The sequence below is a fragment of the Tachypleus tridentatus genome, chromosome 10 (genome assembly GCF_004210375.1).
Source record: "Tachypleus tridentatus isolate NWPU-2018 chromosome 10, ASM421037v1, whole genome shotgun sequence".
Classification (NCBI taxonomy): domain Eukaryota; kingdom Metazoa; phylum Arthropoda; class Merostomata; order Xiphosura; family Limulidae; genus Tachypleus; species Tachypleus tridentatus.
The window spans coordinates 24863341-24888965 of NC_134834.1; the positions used below are offsets into that span (position 1 = coordinate 24863341).

Sequence of the window (25625 nt, forward strand, 5' to 3'; positions counted from 1 at the left end):
GTTTAATGTAGCTTTGGTTTAAATTAGATGTTTGTGATGTCCAAATCTATAGTTTCATATAATTAGAAACTCAAATCACTGATACTGACAAGCTATAATACGAAATAAGAACCTCCTACCTTTTCTAACTACTGAAATATTGTTATTCTTAGTAAATCAATGAAAGTGGCCCCACCCACCTATTCCATTTTTAGAAATACTTGTTTATATAAACCTACTTTGTTGTATGACGTGTATGACCAATCAAAAGCTTTATCATGTGTCCCATGTACTCTGCAAAGTGTTTACATAGAAAAACCTATCTTTTCATGGTATAATTCAAGCAGAAATATACAAAATAAAGTTAACAGAGCTTAAAAATAAATTTTTTAGACTCAAATACAGCTTCATAATAAGTCTAAAAAATTACAGTGGAATTCTGTGATATTGATATCTTAATTTATGATTTTTGTTTTTTCAAAATGCATATACATAAACCTTAACATTTGTTTGACATTCTACACGTGCAAAATTTGATAAAGCTTAGCATGTTATGGTAATCAGTAAGCAAGCACAAAGTTCATATTTAGATGAGATCACAGTTTTCTATACTTCACTGCTTGTTCAGTTTTAAGAAAAATAACATTTCAGAACCTATTTATAAACAGTAATATTACATTACCTATGTGAAATATTATGACCAAAATGTGACTGAATTTTACAAAACACTGGTCCACTAGAATAAAGTTAACAGTTTTATACTAATGGATATAATAATATGAGTGCACATGTTTTGCACCATTGTATCTTTACATGTTAGTCAAACACAGCTGACAGGTCAATGAAATACAAATAGAGATCTAGGATGAGATTTAAAATAAACATTTGTGGTCATTTCAGAATGAAGAAAGTGTAATTTATATCTCTTTCTTTTTTTATGGTTAGAAGAGCAGTCAAATCAACTAAACGCATACAGAGATACAACAGTGGAAATAATGGGGAAAAAAAGTTCTTTGATAACTCTTTTGATGTGGATATCCTTTACTGTGCATGGAACAAAGTTTTAGTGTGTTACATTCAAAACTTTATTAAACTACTTTTATCATGACATAGTAACTTAGCTAATAATCCATATTTTAAAGAATCCTGAACTACTTCCTGCGAGACTTGAAACAAGTACAAAGGTCACATGGTCAGTCAAACTGACTGAGCCTTTACATAGAACATTAAAAACAATGTTTGATAATTATACTGAGCTAATTAGGAAGTTAAGATTTTTTAATGTGAAATTTGATGATTTTATGATAAATAAAAGTGATTTCAATCTTAAAATGAAAATTACTTTGCATGTTTGACAATCAACATTCAAAATTAAAAATTGCATGAGCAAATCATTAAAAAAATCTTGAAACTTCATGAAAACATAAGACATTTTGGAAATAAAAGTCTTGTAATGTTTACTGATAATCTACAAAATTTCATGAAGATAAACAATGTATTAAAAGTTACAGCACCAGAACCATAACAAGCACGAAAACGTTATGAGGTCACTCCCTGGGACCAAGTCCTTAGCCAGAGTTAATCAATATAATCCTTTAAAAGTCAGAGATTACATGTCAAACCAGGCAAAATATTAGAAAACCAGCAGGCCTAAAATTGAACAATTATTTTGAGCCAAGATGAACAAATCAAAAAGAATATAAATAAAAACGAAAACTGCTGCTGGGATTTGTGGATTCCACCAATGTTGTAACCACAAAGCAACCATCAGATTCCATACTATCACTTTTAAAATGTAGCTAGAAAAGGTGGTACCTGGTAATTTGTTAATATCCAGGCTCAGCTGCCTTTTTTCATCGTAAGACATTGGTTTTGCGTTGTCTTCATCTTCACTGTCAAAAGCTGGTACACTTTTACTACTCTTCTTAGATGACTTGCTATTTGATCTCTGTCTCTTTATCTGACCTGATGACTTGTTTTGGTTTTGAGATTTAGTAGGTGTTGTATTACTTTTATTTTTGGCTGGTTTTTGAATTTTTTGTGGGTGTGTTTCCTTTGCAGATGGAGGTGGAACTGTGTTGTTCACTGGTGGAATAGTAGATGGCTGCATGACAGGTGGCTCTGGAGGAAGTGCTTCCACTTCAGGTTTTATTTCTTTTACAGGTTCTTCCTTTTCTTTTTTTCTCTTTTTTCTTTTTTTCTTGGCTTTTCTCCTACTCTCAGCTGCTAATAAACTCATCTGTTCAGTAATTGCCCGCAGCTAGAAGAAGAAATTGAAATTATCATAAAAGACTGACACTAAAGATGACAGCTAACTGAAAAAAATACATATCCAGCTGATTAAAACAAACAAAAAGAAGGTTGAAACAAATTAAGATTAGTGAACTATTCTCACAAGACCAAGAGCACACAGGTAAAAATACCACAGGCTGTCCTTACTAATTGTGTTTGAAGTAAAAACTAAAAGGATCATGACAGAGGACAACACACTCCTTCAAACTAGTATGTTTCTCAATGATAAAGTGCTAAAACATAAATATAATTTTTGAAAGAATGTTACCAAATAATCCCAAGTTAATGAACATTTTTTATAAAGTTTTGATGAAAATGTAACTCAAGTAATGATAGCTTCCATTGAAAAAAAAAAAAATATGAAATGATATTTTCAAAAGTTATAGACAATAAAATCTCTCCTATTCGTTATACTGATGTTGAGCATACAAAAGATGCTTCAGAGAATAAAAACATCCATTATGGCTTTGAGCCCACAAACATGTATACACTCTAATATTGTTTGAAAAGACAAGTTTTCCCTTCCCATATTCATTTCAACATTGAAAGAAATTCAGTTTAAAATAATCTAATAATACATTAAGAAAATGATGAAAGAAATATACAGAAATGATCTATCTACTCTTTACCCGTTCTGCTCCAGTCACCTAGACTTATGGCACCCAGTTTTTATTTTATGATCAAAAACTGCTTACTCAATCAAACCTGTTACATAATTTATGTGCGTAAATAAAAGAACTAAAATAAGTTTGATTTACAATTTCTATCAACTTTAAAAAAAAAAACTTCCTTTAATTTTAAACTTTTTTTCCACTATTAGTCGTGAATCTTTTAACCATACCAAATAGTTACATGATTAAAATATTCTATATTTAATAACACTATGCAATTTTCTTAACTGTATATACAAATCAATAAAAAAAAAAGAGCATTTAATAACAATTATTTTGTGTTACTGTTTAAAATATTTTGTTTATATACACACACACAATCAATGTCAGCTTGTTTTTTTATATTAACATATATCATTGCAATTTTCCTTTAGTATGTTTTCGCTCACTGAGAAAAACCGCTTCATTCAAATGGACTGGTTAACCTTAAGTATCCTTACATAAAACAAACAAAAATAAAAAAACAACAAATATAGAGAAAAAAACACAGGCCACTAATTAGGTGAAAGTTATTTCTTAAAAGAATGTGTTCAACATTCTAAGATACTAGTTCAAAACTTTATGAAAGTTGAAAATTGCCACAAGGACAAGGGTAAGGAAGATGTTGACTTGAAGTTTACCTTCTCATGTTTACAAGTCTTTACCAATTTGCAAATCTGAGATACTTTACTATATTGTCAAAACCCTCTCATGAAAAAGGTATCACATGCAACTTCATCCAATAAAATCATATATCAAACAATACTGGTACTAGAAGCTAAAATAATGGTCACGTTCTTCATAATTTAACACAGTTAACTGGTAAACCATAACTAAAAAACAACATAATATGCAGTTCGCTTATATTCACATTAAAAAGAAAAACACATTTATGGAATTTTTGTTTTGTAAAAGTAGCTAGTTGATCATTAAAAAAGTTTGTTTCTAAAATATAAAATTGTTGAAGTTTATCATAATTATGTATTAATTAAATTTCAATATGCAATATGAGTGACCGTACAACAAAAGGTTAATAAATCCATATTTGACAACTTTAATATTACAGTCTCAATGAAAAAAATTCATGCTGTAATGAACAAAAATTTTCAAAGGAAAAGCCAAGATCTCATTTGGGGGTGATCCATCTTTTATTAAGTTAGATAAGGATCCCACTGATATTAGACAAACTCCAAAAAAAGACCATTTTGTTTCCCATATTATCAAAACTCATTTGGTGAATAGTGTAGGGCAGCAATTCTCAAGAATTTTACTAAGTACAGAACAACATCTGGTAAGCAGAGATAAGATTTCCTTTTGTCAAACTCCAAGCACTGTCCAATAATTCTTTAGAACATGAGTTTTAAATCTAATCTATACATATCAAGGTAAATTTCATTTTGATTCTTTGCATCCAATTACTGCCAAGCAGGACTCATGTGAAAGCTTCCTTCTGATTATATCATACATGAAGCAATCAAAAGAAACAGATAAAGATAACAGATGACACAATGGATAGTGAACTTGAGTTATTGAAAATCCAAACCAAAGTATTCACTTAAATACAATCCATAATTTTACTTCTATATTTACTATTTATAATAGTGCAAGTGAAAAGATACGTGCTCAAAAAACAACACCATTACTACTTCAAATCACTTAAACACATGGGACAAAATATCAAAATACTTCAGTGAAATTTTTTTTCCAAGTTTTCCTATAGTTTAGTTTACACGTTCTACGTTCCAATATTGGAACCTTCAAAGTCAAAAAGTACAAAGATGGAGACTGTGAGATTGGTTCATTACATAATGGAATTATCAGAAAGTTATATGAATTAACAGCAAGGTAAATTATAGTGATACTTAATTTCTCCAAAACTGTTAGTGTTTGAGAAATAAAAAGACTGTACACGTGTATATAAAATACAAAGAATCTTTATTTAAACGTACAATCAAAATAACATGCATATACAACAGCATATTTATCATAAAATCTATCTCTAATCTTTCCAAATAACTTATTAAAATGTTTACTGTAAATTAATTTACTAAACTCTGAAATTATCACTACTTAAAGAAACAAGAAAAATTCAAATTCACAGTTCTAAGAACTTAAAAGTGAAAGCAAAAAAAAATGATATACCAAACATTGATCACTAATAATTATACCAAATATATCCCTTACATTACAGTTTGAGACATTATAGAATAAATACTTCGAAAAAAAATGAAATATGCAACACAAAAACATTAGACAAATACAAAAAGAAATCCATTAAATCTTTTTTACAAATACTTGATCATTTTGACCAACCTCGTAACCACAAAACAACACATACTATAAACTCCAGTGTCACTGAGTTCATCTTCATGAAATTGGCAAGCTTTTGGTAAAAACTAAGTTTTTGTACACATCAGGGATTAATTAGTAATATATTTTTACTGAAGATTTGTTTGTGAATTAACAAAGCCTTTACTGAGTCTGTGAAGTGAAAGGCAATTTTTATGCCAAGAATAAAAATAGTCCTTTTCATATTTAATTAGCATAATGTCTAAAATCTATTAAGTCACAAGAATATTCTTTTTTTTTCAATAAGACTTTATATTATATTCTACCCTAACACCTAACTGTAAGTCAATTCAATGTAAAAGGAAAGAGAAAAACTGAAAAAATGTGAAATTAAAGTACTTCCAGAATGACTACAAAATGTAAAAATGAATTTCAATTATTTATTGTAAACAATTTAAGCCCATGTCGGTTTCAATTTTTTCATTTAAATGTATTATTGTACTTCTCTCTGAAGTACATCCAACTACCACAGCAAAGCAGTAAATTACACAGAAACCTGCAGAAGAGATTTATTTAATATTTCTTAATAACCTTAAAATCTTCTAACTTTTGCATTATAATTACTTTTTTGTTACAAAATATTCTGTAATAAATATGATATATACATAAAAACCAAGAAATCTGTACATACTTTAATATTGAAGCCTTTTTTTCACTTGGGTATTGACTTTAGTAAACCTATTTTATAGCTCACTACATTGGTTTTCCAAAGGTAATTCAATTAGATTTCAGATATGTATCTTAGAACACAAAATATAATCAAACCCTAAGTTAAACCAGCTAAAAATATTTTAATATACATGGCTTTCTAACTAAAAACAAGTTGAAAATTGCATTACAAATTAAAGCAAGTTCTTTAGTCCAAATGTGTCAAGTACTCAAAGCAAAGTATCAGTTGTTACCACAAAAACAAAAAAGGTAAACATCTGATTTACAATGTGTAGAATATGCTCTTTCCATAAGCTATAAACATGTTCAGTAGCAAAGTTAAAGATAATCATAAATGTATCTTAAAAGACAGACAATATGGAAAGAGCATGTCAATACCAGTTGAGCAAAAATTAATACCCCAGCAAACAAGAACAGGTTAAAATGTTATACTGTCTTATCAATATCTATATCATATATTTCTAAATGTTGCACAACATGACATTGTTGTAAAAGAAAGAAATCTACAAATGGGAAGTTACAACTAAACCTAATCATGTGAATCTGAGAGGTGCAAATAACCAAGTTTGAATATTTCCTTTTAAAATTAGGAAATTAATATTACTTAAAACATAAAACTTTGATGCCAAGTATATTGACATACATTGATAATAATGGTTTTAATTACATTTTAAATAAAGCTTTATAAAAACTGCAACATACACACTTTAACCAACTTGTAGGCATGGGGTTGATAAATGTTTACGATTAATTTGCTGGAAATTTAAAACAAACAAAAGCACTACAAATGCAAATATGATGAATGATTTATAACATAATATTACAACAGAATTTCCTTAAATCCTTAAATAGTTATATACTTAAATACATAAACAAAAGGAAAACTACCTTAAACATTGTTCATAACTAAAGTAATATCTCATGCACACACACACTAGAGCAAAGGTAAATTAAAATAAATTAGTAAATTTTAACCAATATGGATAAAATAATTACAAGTGCATCTGAATTCTCACAGATAATGTAGAACTTTTCTCTTGATCAAGAATAAAGTTTCTGTAGCTTGATGTCTCAATAACAGATTCTTTAGGAATGAATGGCCAAATTGTGGTACATGCACAAATGAATAAGTGATAGTTATTTTCTTTATTTATTATGCCTTGCTAATCTGTACACTACTTCAGGTATCAATTTTAATCACCAAATTTACGTACACACAGTCTCTCTTTTCACCACCTTGGTAGAAAAAATACTCCAGTCTGACTACGTTACATTTACTTAATCATTTAATAATCTCCTGCTCTGCACTTTTAAATACCTTGTATTGTAAACCTTCCTGATTGCTACAAACTCCACAATATTAAACACACAGAAAGTCTATAACATATACCACAAAAGCTACTTCCAATAACTTTAGTATAGTGTGAAACACTTCCTGCAGTCTGCTCAGTCTCAAGCCCAGGTAGTTATTATATTATATATCGAAAATCAGAACTGAAAAGTTAAGGGGTAAGATGAATTCAAATTGTACAGAAGTTCAGCCAATTTGTGAAGCATAAGTATCATTATTACTCTATCTCTTCCATAAAGATTAATTATCTGTTAAATATTTCACTTTCATGCATTATTATGCATCTTGTAAAAAATATGTCAAGAAATATTAAATAAAACATTGTGTCAATTTAAAACATTTCAATCTGTATGACAGAAAACATTCCATTTCAAATAAAAGTATACATATGTTAAAATATCTAATCCACTCTTTGTGAATTTCATTTAATACCAATAATTTCACACATGAAAATTTCAGTTTGATCCAAACATCTTACACTATTCTTTGTAATAGACACCAGGTACACTATTCTTTGTAATAGACGCCAGGTACACTATTCTTTGTAATAGACACCAGGTACACTATTCTTTGTAATAAGACACCAGGTAAAATTGTGTTTTCTTTTATGCAAACCACTACTCTTTTTGTTATGCTTGTCTCTTCCATGAAAATTCATCCTTTGCTGAATACTTCACTTTCCAAATTGGAATTTTCTCTCACTAATATCAGTAACACGTATTCTGGCTTTTCAAATACCTCACAAGTGAAATATCAAGTCAACATCATATCAGTCTTAAAACTATGATTAAACCTTTTTTCTCCACATACAGTTACTGCCGAGATATTTGATTGATTCAGTTACACACATACTACACATGCATGACTATGTAATGTAATATACATATGTAAAACCACACAGATTTACTTATTTATATCACCATTACACACTGTCACATACTTTAGTAACTTATATCAGACTGCCTCCAGTTCTCACACAGATTACTTCAACAACCTTCCAAAGTTACTTCTTTGTTTCGGTGGTCTTGTAATGTGTTGTCATCTAGGAAATGTCAGAATTCAACTTGTAAACATTTCAGGCATTATGAAATACATACAATCACCAACGGAAGACTGCAAAAACTAAAAACTTTGCTAATGTCCAAGTGAGCCAGAATTAATAATTTATACTGTTACTTATGTCAACACACAAGAAAACACAACTCCTTCAGTGTAGGCATACACAGAAGAATCTCACAAGTACCAGGCAGCATACTGTACTAGCTTCTCACTAATTAGCTAGATTTAAGGAGTGGTTCTCCTGAAATGTCAAACAACATTTTGCATCAGAACATTTTGTAGCCTGGAAAGTAAGGATCACAATGCCCTCTTAGAAAATTATTTTTAATAGTATTATGACACTCCAGAAAGCAAGAGTAACTAAGCCTTTTTCAGTTATATTAATTTTACAATCAACAAACCATACTAGTTACATAATGATCTTGTAGAAAATGGACAAAGTTCTGCATACATTGCATTGTGAACATCACTTGATACCTAGAAAATGTTTAAGGAAGTGTCCAGACTTTCCATGGCCACATCCTCAAACATCTGTAGAAAAATCTACTAAGTCTAACTCACAGGGACATGCAAGAACTTCAGTTGGTTGGTTGTTTGGCATTTATTGACACAAAGCAACTGGACTATCTGTATCAAACAAACAGTAAAATACATAAAACAGTAAAATGTGTAAAAGAGAATCATGCTAAAACAGTCCAATTTTCAAAGTAATATCTTATGAAGAGTTAAAAAGACAAATGGCCCTTAAAAATTTAAAAACAGATGAACAGTGTCACCATTGCCAATGGCACTCTCTAATGTTAAGAGTGAACCCATAGTAAAAATATGTTTAAAATGGTGCTGTTGTTCTTGATCATAACAGTGGCATGACAGTAAAATGTGGGCTACTGTGAATTGAGTGTCACACATTAGTGCTTCAGTACCAGATAAAAGAAAGCAATGAGTTAGAAAATGTGACCAATGCACAGCCTAGCCAGAATAGCTTCCTTCTTCCGATCCTCATGGAAGCAAGACAGCCAAAGAGTAATAAAAGATTTGATCTGGAAAAGCCTGTTATCACATTGCTCACTCTGAGTCAGTTGCCAACTGGCGCAGAACCGAGCAACTCAAAGCAGTCTGTAGCTACTGTTCAATAAACCTTACACTTAATAACTGACATGAAGTTTGAAAGTCACCAACAAAGCGACTGTTTACAACTTTAGTGGAGGGGGGGACTTCAAGTTCCTGTGGGAAAAAACAGGAAAGTGTCAAATCCATATAGACTTTGATATGCCAGTTGATTAAAAAAATGTTTAATAAAAATGGGTAAATGGTCACGCAACCCGTATGAGTGGAGATTTCTCAAGATGCCATACCTCCATGTTCTATCATAAGCTTTCTCAAAATCAAAAAACACAGAAACAAGATGATGTTGCTTAAGAAATGGTTCTCTGATTGACATTTCAAGTATAATTAGGAGGCCTATGGTGGAGTGCTGTCATCGGATCCCACAGTGAGTGAGTGAGAGAAGGTTGTTTCATTTAAAGAACCAAGCAAAACTAGCATTAACCATCCTCTCTAAGATCTTACCTAAACAGCTCATCAAAGCAATTGGACAGTAGTTTGAAGGAACTTTGGGATCTTTCTCAGACTTGGAAAAGGGAGTACAATAGCATGGCACCAAGCATCAAGAAAAATGTTCTCCTGCAAGATCCAGTTAAAAACAGCCAGAAGAATAGCCAGAGAGGCAGGATAGATATGGCACAGCATCTTGTAATGAATATCATCAGGTCCAAATGATGCAATGCCAGACCAATGAAGAGCAAACTTGAGCTCCACCAACGTAAAGTGATAATTATACTCATAGAAATAAACTGCCCAATAGGAAAGAGGTGATCGCTCTGCCCATGTCTTGATGGCTAAGAAGGTGAAGGATGAAGCAGAAGTGCTAGATGCACAAGAAAAGCTTTTGTCGAGTTTTAATGGCACTCTGAGCATCAGCAACTTTCTAGCCATCAGGGGGCAAGATTGAAAGAGGGGCAGAAGTATACTGTCCACTAACCTTTTGAATCTTATCCCATATGACTTTGGAACTAGTGGTAGAAGAGATGCTAAAGGTATATTTAATCCAAGATTCCTTCTGGCTTTAATGTCCGACTTGCCAAGCACATGCGCAGGCCTGCTAAAATGCAATGCGGTTTAGAAGTGAAGGATACCTACAAAAAGTATTCCAAGCCTGTTTTTGAGCTTTCCTTGCCATGTGGCAGGCAGTATTCCCCAAAGGATGATGATGTGGTGGAAAATGTGTAAAGGTTTTAAGAATATGCTGAGCAGCTGTCTGGACAATACAGTAAGTTACAGCTGCTATACAGTCATCTATGGATAGCTAACAGATGATGGCAGAGTCGCGTTCTGTGAGAGCAGTGAAAGAGGGCCAGTCGGCCTGGTCCAACTTCCACTGAGACATGCAGGTCAGGTGGTATCGGCCACAGAAAGTCTCTCTCAAAATGATAGGAAAATAATCACTGCCCTGTGGGTTACTGTAAACCCTCCAAGAAAAGAGAAAAGTAAAGGGGAGCAGATAGAAAGATCAATAACAGTAAATGACTGACAAAATGCATATAAATAAATGTAAGAACCAGTACTGAAGAGAGAAAAGTTGTGATCTGAGAGCATATGCTCTTCAGAGCATCCCTCTCATGAATATCATCAGCACCACACCAGAGGAGATTATGTCTATTAAAAACCCCCGGGATTAAAAAGGGAGATGGTAACTGCTCAATGAGGACCTCAATGTCTGACTGGTCAAAGTCTCTTTAAGGAGCCAGGTAGAAAGAACAAAGTGATGGTACAACTCAAGGAAGCATGGATGTCTGCAGTGGAAAAGACAAGGTGGGCAGATGGTAATCAACCAGTAGTGCCACCTCATCATCCATTTGTCCCTCATACAAACTCTCATTTCTGTACAAAGAACACTGCTGAAGGGTGACTATATCAGCAGGTTCCAGAAACATTTCCTATAAGGAAAGAAATATAGGATGGTAAGAATCAATCAAATTCTCACTGTCATCTATACTTGAATGAAAACTCTCGACAATTCCACTGGATCAGAATGAGCATTTTTTATTTACATGCAGTAAAATGTGGCAGGGAGCCCTTTTGTTTTTGACCACTATTTTTCCTTTATTGGATGTAAGTCTATAGACCTCCATAGATTCTGCCCTGGGTTGAGTAGGCAGGTTTCTGTCTGTGGACAAAGATTCCAGTGACTGAGGGTGTTAACAAATGGTCATTTTACTTTTCAGGGCTGTAGAAGATGGTGTACCAGAGGAAACACCCAAACTCGAAACCAGAAGAAGAGGTAGGAACAGAGATGGAAACAGATGTAGATTCGTCATCTCTTTTAAACGTGGAGGGCAAAAGATTCTTCGGATGTTTTGCGAATGGCTCTGTTAGAGGAACAGAGAGATCTCTCTGCACTCCCACTGTAATAGTGAAATCAAGTGCAGCAGCATATGTCCGAGATGGAGTTGAGGACAATAATTTCTGAGCCTCTGGGCAGGAGCTATTATTTATAATCTTCAAACATTGCACCTCTTTCTCCTCCACCCATTTAGGACAAAAAACATAGTAAGAGGGGTGTGGACCACTACATTTAACACAATGATCTTTGCCACTACAATGAGCATCTGTTAAAGAACTGCAGCATGATGTTTTTGAGTAACTGAACTTCTGACACTGGCAACATCTGAGTAGGTTGGGAATATATGGCCATATCTTACAATTCAGATAACTGACTAACTGTGGCGGGAGGACGTAGTAATATAATCAACTTCAGAACGTTAGTTGCTCTCAATTATTCCTTTACAAAATGTCTTTGAATACACTATTTTTTACTGAATGTTTCTTCTTTAAGGTTAATAAGGATTGCTTTCATTAAACTAAATTTTGAAAGTGCTACACATATCTGCACGTGTGAATACACTTCATTCAAGAACAAGATGATATGAATTTGAATGTTGCCCTCCCAACAAATGCCAGAATAGTAAGTTGTTGAGATCATGTGAAAATATATAATTTCTTGTATCTAATGTAATTCATAGTATAGCAACAGCCTTATCATGTATTAAAAACAAAATTACAATACCTACTATCGATAACCAACCATTTACAGTAAAAAATCTTCTTTCTTTTCCAAAAGCTGGTAGTTTTCATAGACACAAATCTGTAATAAATAGCTCTATGATTTTAGCTCAATGAGAAATATATTCTATGGTAATAGGAATAAGCATGTTCCTTTCATGTTCATAAATGTAGTTTAAAGGTTAAATCCCAATAGGTCTCATGTTTAAGGGAAGTATAACCTCAGTGTAAAACTAAATTACACTTCTACAGTAAATAATTTTACTTCCAACTAGGGCTTGGCCTAAAATTTAAATATTATTTATTAAAAGAAATTAAACAATGTGTAACATTTTTAACATCTGTTTGTTTATATGGTTTGGTTTGTTTCAAATTTTGTGCAAAGCTACACGAAGGCTATCTGCACTAGTCATCCCTAATTTTGCAGTGAGAGACTAGAGGGAAGGCAGCTAGTCATCAACACCCACTGTCAACTCTTGGGCTACTCTTTTTACCAATGAATAGTGGGATTGACTGTCACATTATAACACCCCTACAGCTGAAAGGGTGAGCATGTTTGGTGTGACGGATATTTGAACCTCCGACCCTCAGATTACGAGTCGCGTGCCTTATTCACCTGGCCATGCCGGGCCCCATTTGTATGAAAAAATATAACTTGATATACATACACAGCTCTGGTGATAATCTATTCTATCCAAAGTACATATAGAATTTTGACTTTCTTTGGGCCTGCGTGAGAGCTATTCAAGCTTGCCTTCACCCACTGTACAAAGATAAAAGCATTTTACTATAGTACATATAATTTCATGGTTATAAAGTTGGTGAAGATAATAGTGGTTTTAACTCTTCAAATCAACAATCAATTAATTTTGACTGCAGAATTTCATGAAATGCTTCATATAATATTAAAAATACTTATATTTTATACTGTGAAAAATATGTACTACACTATAAATATTTATTTATTTGTTTTTAATCATTTTCCAGACTCACTGAAATCTCCTTGTGGACTCACAGTTGCCACCGGCTTAAGGCATTAAAATGCACTAAATCTGTATTCCATAAATAGAATGTTGAAATCTATTTTGACAAACTTGATTTTATTAACAATATGACAAATTTCTCTCTTGACTGTTTGCTGTGGGAAATACTGTGTGCTATTACAAAACCACCAACATTTTTTATACTGCACAAGGTGTCCAATTTTTTTCCATTTTTGTTTATTATTATTACAAAGTTCTATTTCTCCATTGTACTCTTCTACTGGCCTAAATCAAACACAATTTTGGTCTGATTAATTACATATACGTAACTACATCTCTATCTAGCTACAGTGAAAAACTACACCAGGCACTAAGAAAATCTGGTATTAATTTAATTTTTTGTTTTTCAAAGACTGCTTTATCAAATTTACTAAGAATTGCATGCATGCACCGTAACATAAAAAACAGCATGTAACAAGTAAACTGACAGTGAGAATATCTAATTAAAAATTTAGTTATTCATGAAATAGTAAATTCTACACAGTTATAAGAATTCATGTGATCGTGCTTATGATAGTCTTTTTTTATTCAGGAAAAAATATTTAACAATATAATAAACAAGTTATAATATACTGTTCAAAATTAGATATAACACAATTTTCTGAGGCAATTCTTTCAGAATAATAATAAAGTTTCTCTTCTTGTTTTTCTTCACCTACTTCAAGATTTTGATAATTACTAACATTGTTGATACATAGCTTGACCATACAAAAAATATACATGATTTTAACACAATAAATAAGCTGTTATGGCATATTAATCCTTACAGGTAAAACAGCATTAGGAACTATGATGATGATATTGTGATGCCTTAGAAAGTGTTAATTATCTGAATGAACATATACATTACTTTCTCTACAGTATAAAATTAAATGTAAATGAAGTGTTGAAAATATTGGAACTCATGTTGCAAGTCACCACACCAAAAGGTACATATTTAGAAACTACTTAATAGAAGTTATTAAATTAAAGGAGATGTAGACGTGCCTCCAAATAATAAGGCACAACAGAAAGGATTTTTAGGAAAATTTAAAAATTCACAACAGTTGTTGGGAGGTTATAACTGGGATGTTAGTTAAAAAACAGAGAACACACACACTAAACATGTCATTTATAATTTGTGAAATAATACATTATTATCCAAAACATTTCTCTTTTTTTCTTAGAAACAAAAGTCTTGTCTATATTTATGTTACTGGTAAATCTAAAAACTTGCATGCACTACACACACACACACACACAAACATGTGGGGCCTGCTGACCAAACTATATGGGTACCAAGTGTGTGTCAACTCTGGTTTCACTTTTCTGTCATCATAATGACTTCTTGCTTACTGAAAACTCGCTAAATTTTGTGAAGATACACAAAATATATTAGAAATTACAATAAAGCAACTATAAAGATCCAATTTTTGTTCACAAAAACAATTAATTTTGTTTAGAGAGGGTTAAAGGATTTTAACTTTAATATGTAATTACCTGTTCCTGCAACTGTGTGATCTTTCGCTGCCGTTCATCTTCACTGTCATCGTTTTCACTTCCTGAGTATGCAGAACTTGTGTTGCCTGTACTACTAGTGTTTCCTTCAACTTTATCGGTTTGGCAAACAAATACAGGTTCTGAGGGTGCTGGTTCATCAGGCATTTTAGCAAACATAATCTCAAATACCTCCTAGAACATACAAGGCATTTTATGAAGCTCCCATGTAAATCCTGTTACATAAATTATGAAAAGTACAGTCTAAGAGGACTCAGACATTTTACACCTATACTAGTTGAGTCTAATATTTAACAAATATTTAAGTTGCATCAATTCTATATAGTAAACTATAACTGCATAATTCAATACCCAGTTATCAAGAAGCTAGTGTTACTTGCACATAACAAACTTGTATTGTCATAAATTCCATAAAACACGTTATTTTTTTAAACATCTGACACAAATCTGATACTTATATATTATTGGAATATACTCATTTGTACACTAAGGTCTTCCTAAGACTTCTCTAGAAAATTTATCACTTGAAATATGTTTAGTTCTACTTTATGACCCTCCTGCAACATTTCTCTAAAAAACAAAAACTTACTTCTCTTTAAATGTTTAAGTAAACTATAATAACTAACTTCATGTGGAACATCAGCAGAAACAAACGTATATCTGATTTTTCTAATGATGTTTACATTTTAATTTTATGTTTCGTTTCTCAACAAAGCAGCTCAACAGTAATGTCAAACTTTTAGCATATTTCCTAAAATAAATATTTCAATGCAAGACTTTCCATTTATCTGATTTTAACTTTTTTTTCTTGCACTTGTGTGTAACTTACTTGAAGTATTCAGAACAACTCCATTTAAAATGTTATGGTTTACTTGTTTAACATGAAAATCATGATGATACATTAACCCTTTCACACTACTTGCAACAGATCCTAAGCACAAACTAATAACTATAGTGCTTATAATTAACTTCATGATTGTGCAGTTTGTGTTAGTCAATAAATTATCAGTTGTTTAAAAACAAAATAAATAAATGATATTAAATAAAGAAATGCAAATGAAAGTCAGCACAGATGCAAATTAACATATTTTACAGCAATTTCTACCACAGTTACCTCTAACAACTCACAGTGTATTGTTAATAACTGAAAATTTTAAACTCACCTGTAATTTTTTTGCCATTGCTACCACATCATGATCAGCAGGGTTATATTTATAACAGTTAGTAAATATTAACCTAACATCTCCTGCAAATTCATCAGGTGTTTTATATTCTCGTGCATCCAATTTTTGCTGGAGGGGAAAAAAATTATATTAATCAACATATTAAAAACAACATATTTCCATCACAGTTTATTTAGTAGTAATTAAACTAACACCAAGAAAAAAAATTGAAATACCAAGACGCAGTATATTGCAAAAAAACAGACCACCATGTCATTGTGAAAACCTTTCAAGTTAGTTATTGTATTACAGAGAAAAAAATAAATAAATTTCTGATAATTCTCACTACTTAACTATTTGAGAAAAAACATCAAGTTAAACCCATTTCCAATCTTTAAAAATAGTAACTTAATATGTTATGTAAATTACAATAACCCATGAACACTTTTGAAAAGTCTCTTGAATGTCACCTTAGTTGCTAATGAAAAGTTTTATAAACCTTTCACAAGTTCTGTAAGAGTTATTAAAATAAAAAAAAAATACCTTAGGAAGAACATTTGACCCTTTCTCAAGGGGCGTGGTATAATATGCACAAGTTTGTCTACACGTTTACACCTAAGTATTAGCAATATAACTCTTAATACAATCTCCACAAAATGTGGTACATGCTTAGTAAAGATAACAAGTACTTTGTATACAAAAAACCAGATTTTTAAATATTTTTACTAAATATTTGTGAAAATATTTTGTTTTGATATTAGTCTGAGTGCAAAGTGATTCATGTTAAGATTAGAAAACTATTCATCCCAAAAATCACAAATATTATTTCTGTCATCTCTAAAACCTCCTAAGTACATTTCAAATGTTTGTTTGCAGTAAAACTTCATATTTATGTTATTTTATATACTCTATGTAGGGTCTGTCACTTAACCAACCTTATAACCACTGTAAAAAATTAGAAAATAAATATAAATTATGCTTTTTCTATGCTAGAATGACTGCACAACACAAAAATACAAATGTTTTGTCTAAGTAGCTTAAATCTCAATACTACATATAAACATATATATTTATTTTTTTTTATTATATTGACCTTTCAGTCATGCCTACCTAACATTACACAGCTTCCATTGACGAGGTGCACATACATTCAGATCACATATCCAGTAACACAAGACTGACCTTTAGTTTTCCCTGTCTTAACTGTATTTAGTGGACTAGTATTTTGTAATATGCAACCATATTTCAATTATTATACATTAATATATGTATACAAATTATTACTACTCAGAAATAAATTATTAAACTTACTTTACTTAAAATATTGAACAATAACTCAAGAAGCAAACAGTTCCTTTCTCGCTACAACCTTTGTATTCTGTTATTGCTGGACATATGTTAACAAGTCTTTTAAAATTTCACACGTAGAGGGTATGAATTTCTTTGGGGTTTATGTGTATACATACATATATACACACAGTTCAATAACCAAAAATCATAAATAGCTATATTATGATGCAATTCCAGTATAATTTGTTAGCTTAGTAACTGATATTTATTTATATTTTAAAATGTGAAATTTCATGCAGACTAAAGACACAACCTACCTCTTGGAAACTTGGAACAAAAGAATGAGGTAGATTTTCAAAGATTAAAATGGTTGAGAAAAATACTCTAGGGACATACTAAGCTGTTAATTGGTTATTCACAATGTAGAGTGTAGTAAGACTACATAAGGGACCATTTCAAAAAGTTTGAAAAGTTGAACAGAGCCACTGAGTTTGATTCATTACACAAGCCATATCTCAGCAAGATAAAACATTACGAGTTTCTGATTTTATAGTTTATCAATATCAGTAATTTGAGTTCCTAATTTGTACAAAATTACAGACTTAGTAATTTGACACCACAAACACCTAATTTTAAACAGTGCTGCATTTAAAATAACATGTGACTCACTAAAATTTACATTCAGGTGTGTTATTTTAATATTTACTTTTGAATTAAGAAATTAACTCATATAATATTAAAGTTTGAATTATAATATACAATGATTCAAAACTTATTGATGTAAATTTTTAAAATAGTAGTTCAATAAAAGTGTTAATGCAAGTCAATAAATGTGATGACAGTTTTGAACCCTGACCCACTGATAAAAAAAAACTAACTATACAACAATTACTCTAGTAAATAATTATAATACATAAATTTAAGTAACTAACAAATCAAGACGAATGTAATAGCTACATTTTTTTTTTTTTTTTTTTTTCAGGGGGTTAGGAGATCAATTGTTATTTGAACCTCAGGCAGAACAGGTGTTACCAAGGTGCAGCTTATGTGTACTTTCTACAAGTACATCATAATTTAAATACGACATACTAATAAACAACTTTTGGTTCATATCACAATAGAGTTAGGGTTTCAGTGTTTTATTTTCCAAACAATTTTTGGTTTAACAATTATTAACCTAGGATGTGATACAGACATCTTCAGTGAAATCTAATCAAAAATTAATATTGTCCGAGATCAACACACAAAACTTTAGATTTTACTGCTTTAAGAGTATAAATGCTGAGAAAACTATTAACTTACTTTTACAGTTCCAAGGTCCATAGGCTGTTTGATTACTTTATGATAATCATGTAACCCTAAAAGTTGTGCATCCACAGGCTTATAGAATGGCCAAGCATAGCCCTACAACAATTAGAAACTATTAAAATGCTATAAATCTGTGTTTTTACAAATATACTTCTCTTTTAACTCTTTCTAATGATCATATGATATCAATGAGTCAACAGTCACTAAAAAGATAATGACTAAATACATTGTGTTGTTCACATTGTTTTGATGGGTCATCACACAATGTTTTTAAAAAAATCAATAGCTATTAACATTCTATCCTTGAAGTGGACATCCTATTAACACATCAGTTGTAGTATTAAAAAAATAGTTTTGTATCAAATGTAAACATAAAAATCACTGTAACCAAGGGAAAAAAGTGCATAGAATTTTAGTGAAACTAATCACCCAATTCTTTTCCCTTTTGTCCTACATCACAAGACAAAATTCACAGGTGGAAATGATCAAAGGACACTTCACAATTTTTTTACAATTACATTTAAAATCTAATTAACTTTATTACCAATGCATTCAACAAATTTGGCATCAAAATGTGCTTACAATTCAGATTTTAATATTAAATAAGGTTTAACTTAACTTCAAAAGAAATGTTTGAATTAGCTCTCTGTCTTCCCTTCTATCACATGACACCTTGGCTCCAAACTGCCCATTTTACATTTTCTATTTCTCTTTGAGGTTGGCATAACTTGCACACTTATAGTAGAGATATTTCTAGGAAATAAATTTAACCTCCAGTCTTTTTGCTTTACTGAAATACTGACCAGAAAGCCAAACTGATCTTCTGCAACCACCCATCTCTTTCAGTTTTTTAAAGAATGCCAGTAATTATCTCTGGCATCTGCTACTGGATTATTTATAACCAACTGAGAGACAAGATATTAATTTATGAAATTACATATAAAGGTTATCTCATTCTGATGACAGTTTCTGAATTATTTTGACTATAGATTTATTGTCACTGTTCCACATATTACTTCAACTAGCTAACAGTTATTTTAACCAATTACAGCTTAGTTAAAAGGCCAGTTCAACTATAAAGGTCTGAGATCATTGTTTGTTTGTTTTTTGCACAAATACTCTGTGATCTAAAATGCATGTGAAATTTTAAAAAATTACATCATACCAACAAACCCTGCCAAAAAGTAGAATTCACTTTTGACAAGATATCCATGATCAAATGCAAAATTATACATTTAAAGTACTAAATTTGCTTTATTGTGTACATTTATTATTTCAAAATAAAAATAAGTAAATCGTAAAAATTAACAGAAAATGAAATAAAAATTTCTCCAAAAGGTATGCACACGGGCCACTTGTTCATTATGTAGTTTCACACTTTGTTTACCATAACTTTGACTATGCTCTCATGGTTGATTCATTACACGAGTTTAGTGGTTATACATAGTTCAAAAAGCAAGGAAAGAACAGAATCAAATGAAAGCATTTTTCAAAAGGATTATGCTGGAATAAATAACTATAATTACATGTTACAATCTACATTCATTCCAGAAATATCAAAATGTCATTTTTCATCACGTTTTTTAACTTTCATTATGTACAGGGTGGCCCGTAAGTCCCTACCCATCCATATGTTGTGTCTACACAATGTTATAACACTAATGATGAGTTGAAGGCAGCTGTTACCATGGCATTTGGAACAATAACCCCTGCTATGTTGAGGAAATTGTCTCATATAACATGGCATCGCATAATATTATGCAGCGAGAATGAGGGACAGCACACAGATACACTGGATACATAAGATATATGGATGGGTAGGGACTTACGGGCCACCCTGTATGATTTCATTACAGTTAGTTAGGGTAGTGAAAATAAAAAATAAGGTTTTACTGAAAAACATTTTTGATATTCACTTCAGAATTTCCAGAGAGAGTGTAAACAAAATATGAATAGTGTGAGATAAAAATGAAGTACTTTTATCCTTAATATGAAAAGTCACCTCTTCATTCATATTAATCAGAGCCCAACTCACAAAACTTTGCAATATCCCAAAACAAATCTTTAGAAAATAAGTGCTTTATTTGAAAATCTCATTAGTTATGTGTAACATACATGTATTGTTTAATGAAAGCTGCCCAAATTTCTTGAAGTTGCATTCTGTAAATTTGGAATTACAGTACACATTAATCCTCCAAGATGAGTATGGTCATATTTCTTCTTTGTCAAGATCACTTTTTGAGTGCAATGATAAACTGGTAATAATTTGAAATGCCCTTTGGCAAATAATTTTAACATATTTTCATTCTAAATTATAACAATTTTAATACCAGACTTACAGCATGTTTTTTGGCAAAAATTTCCTTCAGGATAGTACTACAATATTTCATCTGTTCTGAAAGTTTTCCTTTCCTTGGTTTAGTTGTGTTCTAAAATACATCATAAGCATTTATTAGTTTTCAGCACAAAGATTTCTACAAGATTATTTAAAAAAATTTAAAATTTAACAAAAAACCTTTTTCATTGTATTCATCTATTTGTGTATGTGAAAACAGGTTTAATGTTATAGTGAGTATGTCACACTTAAAAAATTATATGTTTAAGAACCCTCAAGATTGATAACCTGAATATCTGGAAGATCCTTTGATGGCCTTTTGATTGGTCGGCCACTTTCTCTTCTTGTTGACATTCTGGAAACTTTAGTTTCATTGGAGGTCTGGTATACTAACATATCAAGTGTTGCACTATTTGAAGGGGTTGTTGTATCTGCTTTTCTCTTGACCCCTTTTTTTACCTATTAACAAACAAAAATATTAAAAATGTGTGTGTTAGCAACACTCAAGCAAGATACTTTATTACTAAAGTATTAAGTGACTGCACTACTTTTACAAATTTTAATATTTACTATTTATGCATTTGCAGTGGAAAATTTTCTCCTAAACTGTATCTACACAAATTGAGTTGGCCCAAAATAACACAACTCACTGAAGTATAGAGCTGACTCATAAAAGTTATATTTTGAGGAAAAATTATACACGCATTAAGATACAACTTCAATTCCAGAGATAACAGGTTTCTTTCTTCAGTATATTCAAATAACGTCTCTCCTCCTAAATTAAGTACTGTTTCACCACTAATTCCTGAAAAATAAGTGTTAAGGCATGAACAATCAAAAGTTGCTGACTGATTTATACACTAATCACTTAATGTTGTTCAAGTAAATTTTAATAAAAGCAGTATCTCACTTTGGCTGGTACAGAAGTGACTGTAGTGATGGAAGTTGCTTGTGTAACACTTTCTAGATGGTGATTTGTAGTACCATGTAATGTAACTGGTGGGCTTTCATTTAAGGGTGTCATGGAGGCGACGGGCACGAAAGAATCTCCTACTCCAGAGTATGCATAGGGTTTCTGTGCGATTTGAGGTGTTGGAGCAGTAACTGTTGCTGCAAAGGTTGTTGTTGTATTAGTACTACCTGGAACAGTAACTGGTGCCATGGTGGTCAAAAGTGGTGGATAAGGAGCAGGCTGTGACTCTGACACAGGGACGGAAGTAAGGGAATTTGGCATGCTGGCTGCTACTGAAACAAAGGTCACTGGATTCGGAGCTGCTGTTGTTGATGGAACTGTTTGAAACAAAGAACTCGAGCTTTATGTTCAAGTTATTTAATATTTCTGCTAATGCTCTCTGCTAGTAAAATATGTACTTACTAATTCGAATGATTATAAAATGAATGACGACCTTAGTTTTATATAGAACCTAAAGTAATTTTTAATCCAAAAGTAAGGAATAAAAACATAATGTTAATTAATTCACTCATTTTAAAATGTTCTTACAAACAGACTTAGTATCTGAACTATTATAAATACTCACCTCTCCCTCTAGAGCCACCCTTTCCTTTCTTCCCTCTCCCCTTTGGCCCTGGACCCCTAACTGGTGGCATAGGAATTTCAATTTCCTGTTATAATAATCGGAACATTTAGTAACAGCTCAAACAATGTAAAGTATTTGTAACATCTTTTTTTACTGAATGGTTAAAGGACAATGAATGAATCAAAAGCATATCTATAAAGAATAAATATAAATATTTAACTATCTCACTACGGGCAAAGTTCATAACCCCAAACTGACCTCTACAATCAAAATACCATAACTTTTAATACATTTTGTGCATCTGCCTGAAATTTCCAAAGTTTTCAGTAGCCATTTGTAGACATACAGACACCCCCCCAAAAAAAAAAAACAATTTTCAATTTACAAACATTTCTCCATGAGTATATGGAGTCAAACTGTTGACTACTCCAGGTTCAAAGTGATTTTCATGTCAAGATTAAAAACCCTTTTCTTCATCTGAATATTCTCATATTTCCATAATCTTTAAAACCTTTACAACAGGCAATTTACATGAAATTTCTCGAAGCAGTGATAAATAAATTACAGAAAACGGAACACCTAAAAACCAAGTGTCAAAATTTTTATACAAGTGTAAATTTAGGATTGTTTTTTTTTAAACTGAATTATAAAATGAGAAACAAAATTTGTATAATATTAAAATTCAGATTATTAACTATGTTTTGATGTCAGATTTATTTGTATATAGTAATAATAAAAGTACTTTGATTAAATTTTCAATGTAATTTTCTAAACGTTTGTGATATGTGCATGAAAAACAAAAAAGACCCATAATGGGTGGGTTAACAGTTTTCACTCAACTTTAAATATCTGAAACAAAATTATATAATCTCACGAGAAAGTTTTAAATTCAGAGTAAATTTCTTAATTATTCATGGTAAAATCTGACACTAAAAACTGGAATGTAATAACTTCTAGATAACAAAACAACAACAAAAATTATGCCAGTATTGTTGTCAGTAAAAACAAAAAACATTGTGTCTTTAAATAATTAGAAATAGATATCCGATAAATACGTTAAGTATAAAAAAATTACTTGTTGCAACTTTAAAACAAGAAAATTAATAAAAGTATATACACAAACAAACACGTTTTAAGTCACAATCACAAAAAATAATTTTAAATACCAAGTGTTCTATACATATTTATAATCAAGAGTATTCGAATTTTTTTTATATTTTGACAAAACTTTCTAAAATTTTTTAAATGTTTATCTTGACAAATTAGTTTGTTTATAATAAATTAGTTGGTTGAAAATAAATCCTTATTATCACACTGCTTACTTCTTTTGGCATCTCAGCAATCTTTGTCAGGAATAATTTCTCTAAAGTTTGTGCCATAAGAACAACATCCTAAAAAAATAAAAAATAAATTATCAATTAAAATAAACACATCAAACTAGTTTCACACTTCCCTTCTGTGTACAAAAAACTTGATTAAAAATGTTGATACATTAACTCCATGCATGTGCAATTTCTTATAGCAAAGCCACTTTGGGCTATCTACTGAGTCCATCTTGATTTTAGTGTTGTAAATCCATAGTCTTACCACTATACCAGTGGGAGACAATGTATTAACTGTAAAATAATTCCATGTCATATTTAATTGTTCAATTTGTGCATTTAATAAAAAGATATTGATAGTAATTCAAAGTACTAAATATTTAGTTATTTTCTTTTAGCCCCTTTAATAAACTTGGCTATCTTGGTAAAAAGATAACCAATGTAATAATGAAGAGAATGATCAATTAGATTGTCAAGAAATTAAAGTTGCATTTTGGTACACTTTCCTTAACCCCCCCCCTCAAAAAATGTTCATTACTTGTAATGGATAAATGAACTGCCTAAACATCACATTAGTGGAGCCTACATAATGGTTAAAGTTTAGTACACTCTAACCCCTTATTGTGATAGCACAGGACGAGATACACATTCAGCACATAATCTGTTTGAATACAAGGAGGGAATCAATGCCTCTGTAACCACAAAGAATATAAAAGAATTTTATGTAAATGTTTTGAACATTTGTATGTGTCAATAATGGTTCTGCAATTTTTTGTTCAGGTGACTTTAGTCTTAAAACCTGTGATGGCATGGACTGATATGTTGGAACTGATACTAATGTTCATTTATTGAGTCTAACCCAAGACAAAACACTAGTGAAATGTTCCTGAAACAATATGTAAACAGCCAAGTAACATGTGAAAATATGGTAAAGAAGGTGTCTGGGTGCCTCATGAGCTTTGAGATGACCATCATTTCCAACATGTAACATTGCTTTGTCTCTTCTACTGCATAATGTGCATGAGCCATTTCAGTCTAGACTTTTAACCAGTGATGAAAAATGTATTTTCTATTCCACTATTACATAACAAAAACAATGGATGTCTTAGACAAAACCCCTTCCAACCTCAAAATCTGGACTCTATCTGCAGAAAGTGATGTTTTACATTTGGTTGGACATCAAAAGGGAAACTCATTTCAAACTCCTCAATCCATAGCAAACTGTCAATGCAGAGATCTACAGTCAGCAACTGATACATTTAAATCAAGTCCTTCATCAGAAACATCCTTCACTCATCAATCAGAAAGGTGTTCTTCTCCACAAGGTACATCCACGTGATATGTGTGGTCACGGAGTTTGGTTAGGAAGTTCCCCTCCTCACTCACCATATTCTCCAAATATTGCACCATCAGATTACAATCGTTTTCATTCACTGCAACACCATCTTAGTGGGAAAACACAGGCAAATATGGAAGGTGTTAAAAAGGACTTCAATCAACACGTCTTTCACTTCAAAGCCAAGTCATTTCTTTAATCAGGGCATTAACAACCTGACAATAAGATGGGAAATCATAATCGATGAGAGTGGAGACAATTTCATTTAATAAATGTTTTGATATGCAAGTTGTTCGAGTTATCTATAAAAAGTGAGATAAAT

The 25625-nt window shown here is 31.3% G+C and overlaps 1 protein-coding gene across 4 annotated transcripts in view; it reads right to left on the minus strand.

Annotated features, from left to right (window-relative positions):
• LOC143228897 (bromodomain-containing protein 3-like) overlaps positions 1-25625 on the minus strand; it is a 111032-nt gene that overhangs the window by 45335 nt on the left and 40072 nt on the right. For all 4 annotated transcript variants that reach the window (XM_076460336.1, XM_076460334.1, XM_076460332.1 and 1 more), the window contains 9 exons: positions 23968-24036; positions 22646-22730; positions 22018-22397; positions 21396-21566; positions 21112-21201; positions 18767-18868; positions 16175-16303; positions 14994-15185; positions 1795-2239 (listed from right to left, as the gene is read on the minus strand). In XM_076460336.1, coding sequence (XP_076316451.1) covers positions 1795-2239; positions 14994-15185; positions 16175-16303; positions 18767-18868; positions 21112-21201; positions 21396-21566; positions 22018-22397; positions 22646-22730; positions 23968-24024 — 1651 coding nt within the window. In that variant the 5' untranslated portion in view covers positions 24025-24036. The remainder of the gene's footprint in view (positions 1-1794; positions 2240-14993; positions 15186-16174; positions 16304-18766; positions 18869-21111; positions 21202-21395; positions 21567-22017; positions 22398-22645; positions 22731-23967; positions 24037-25625) is intronic.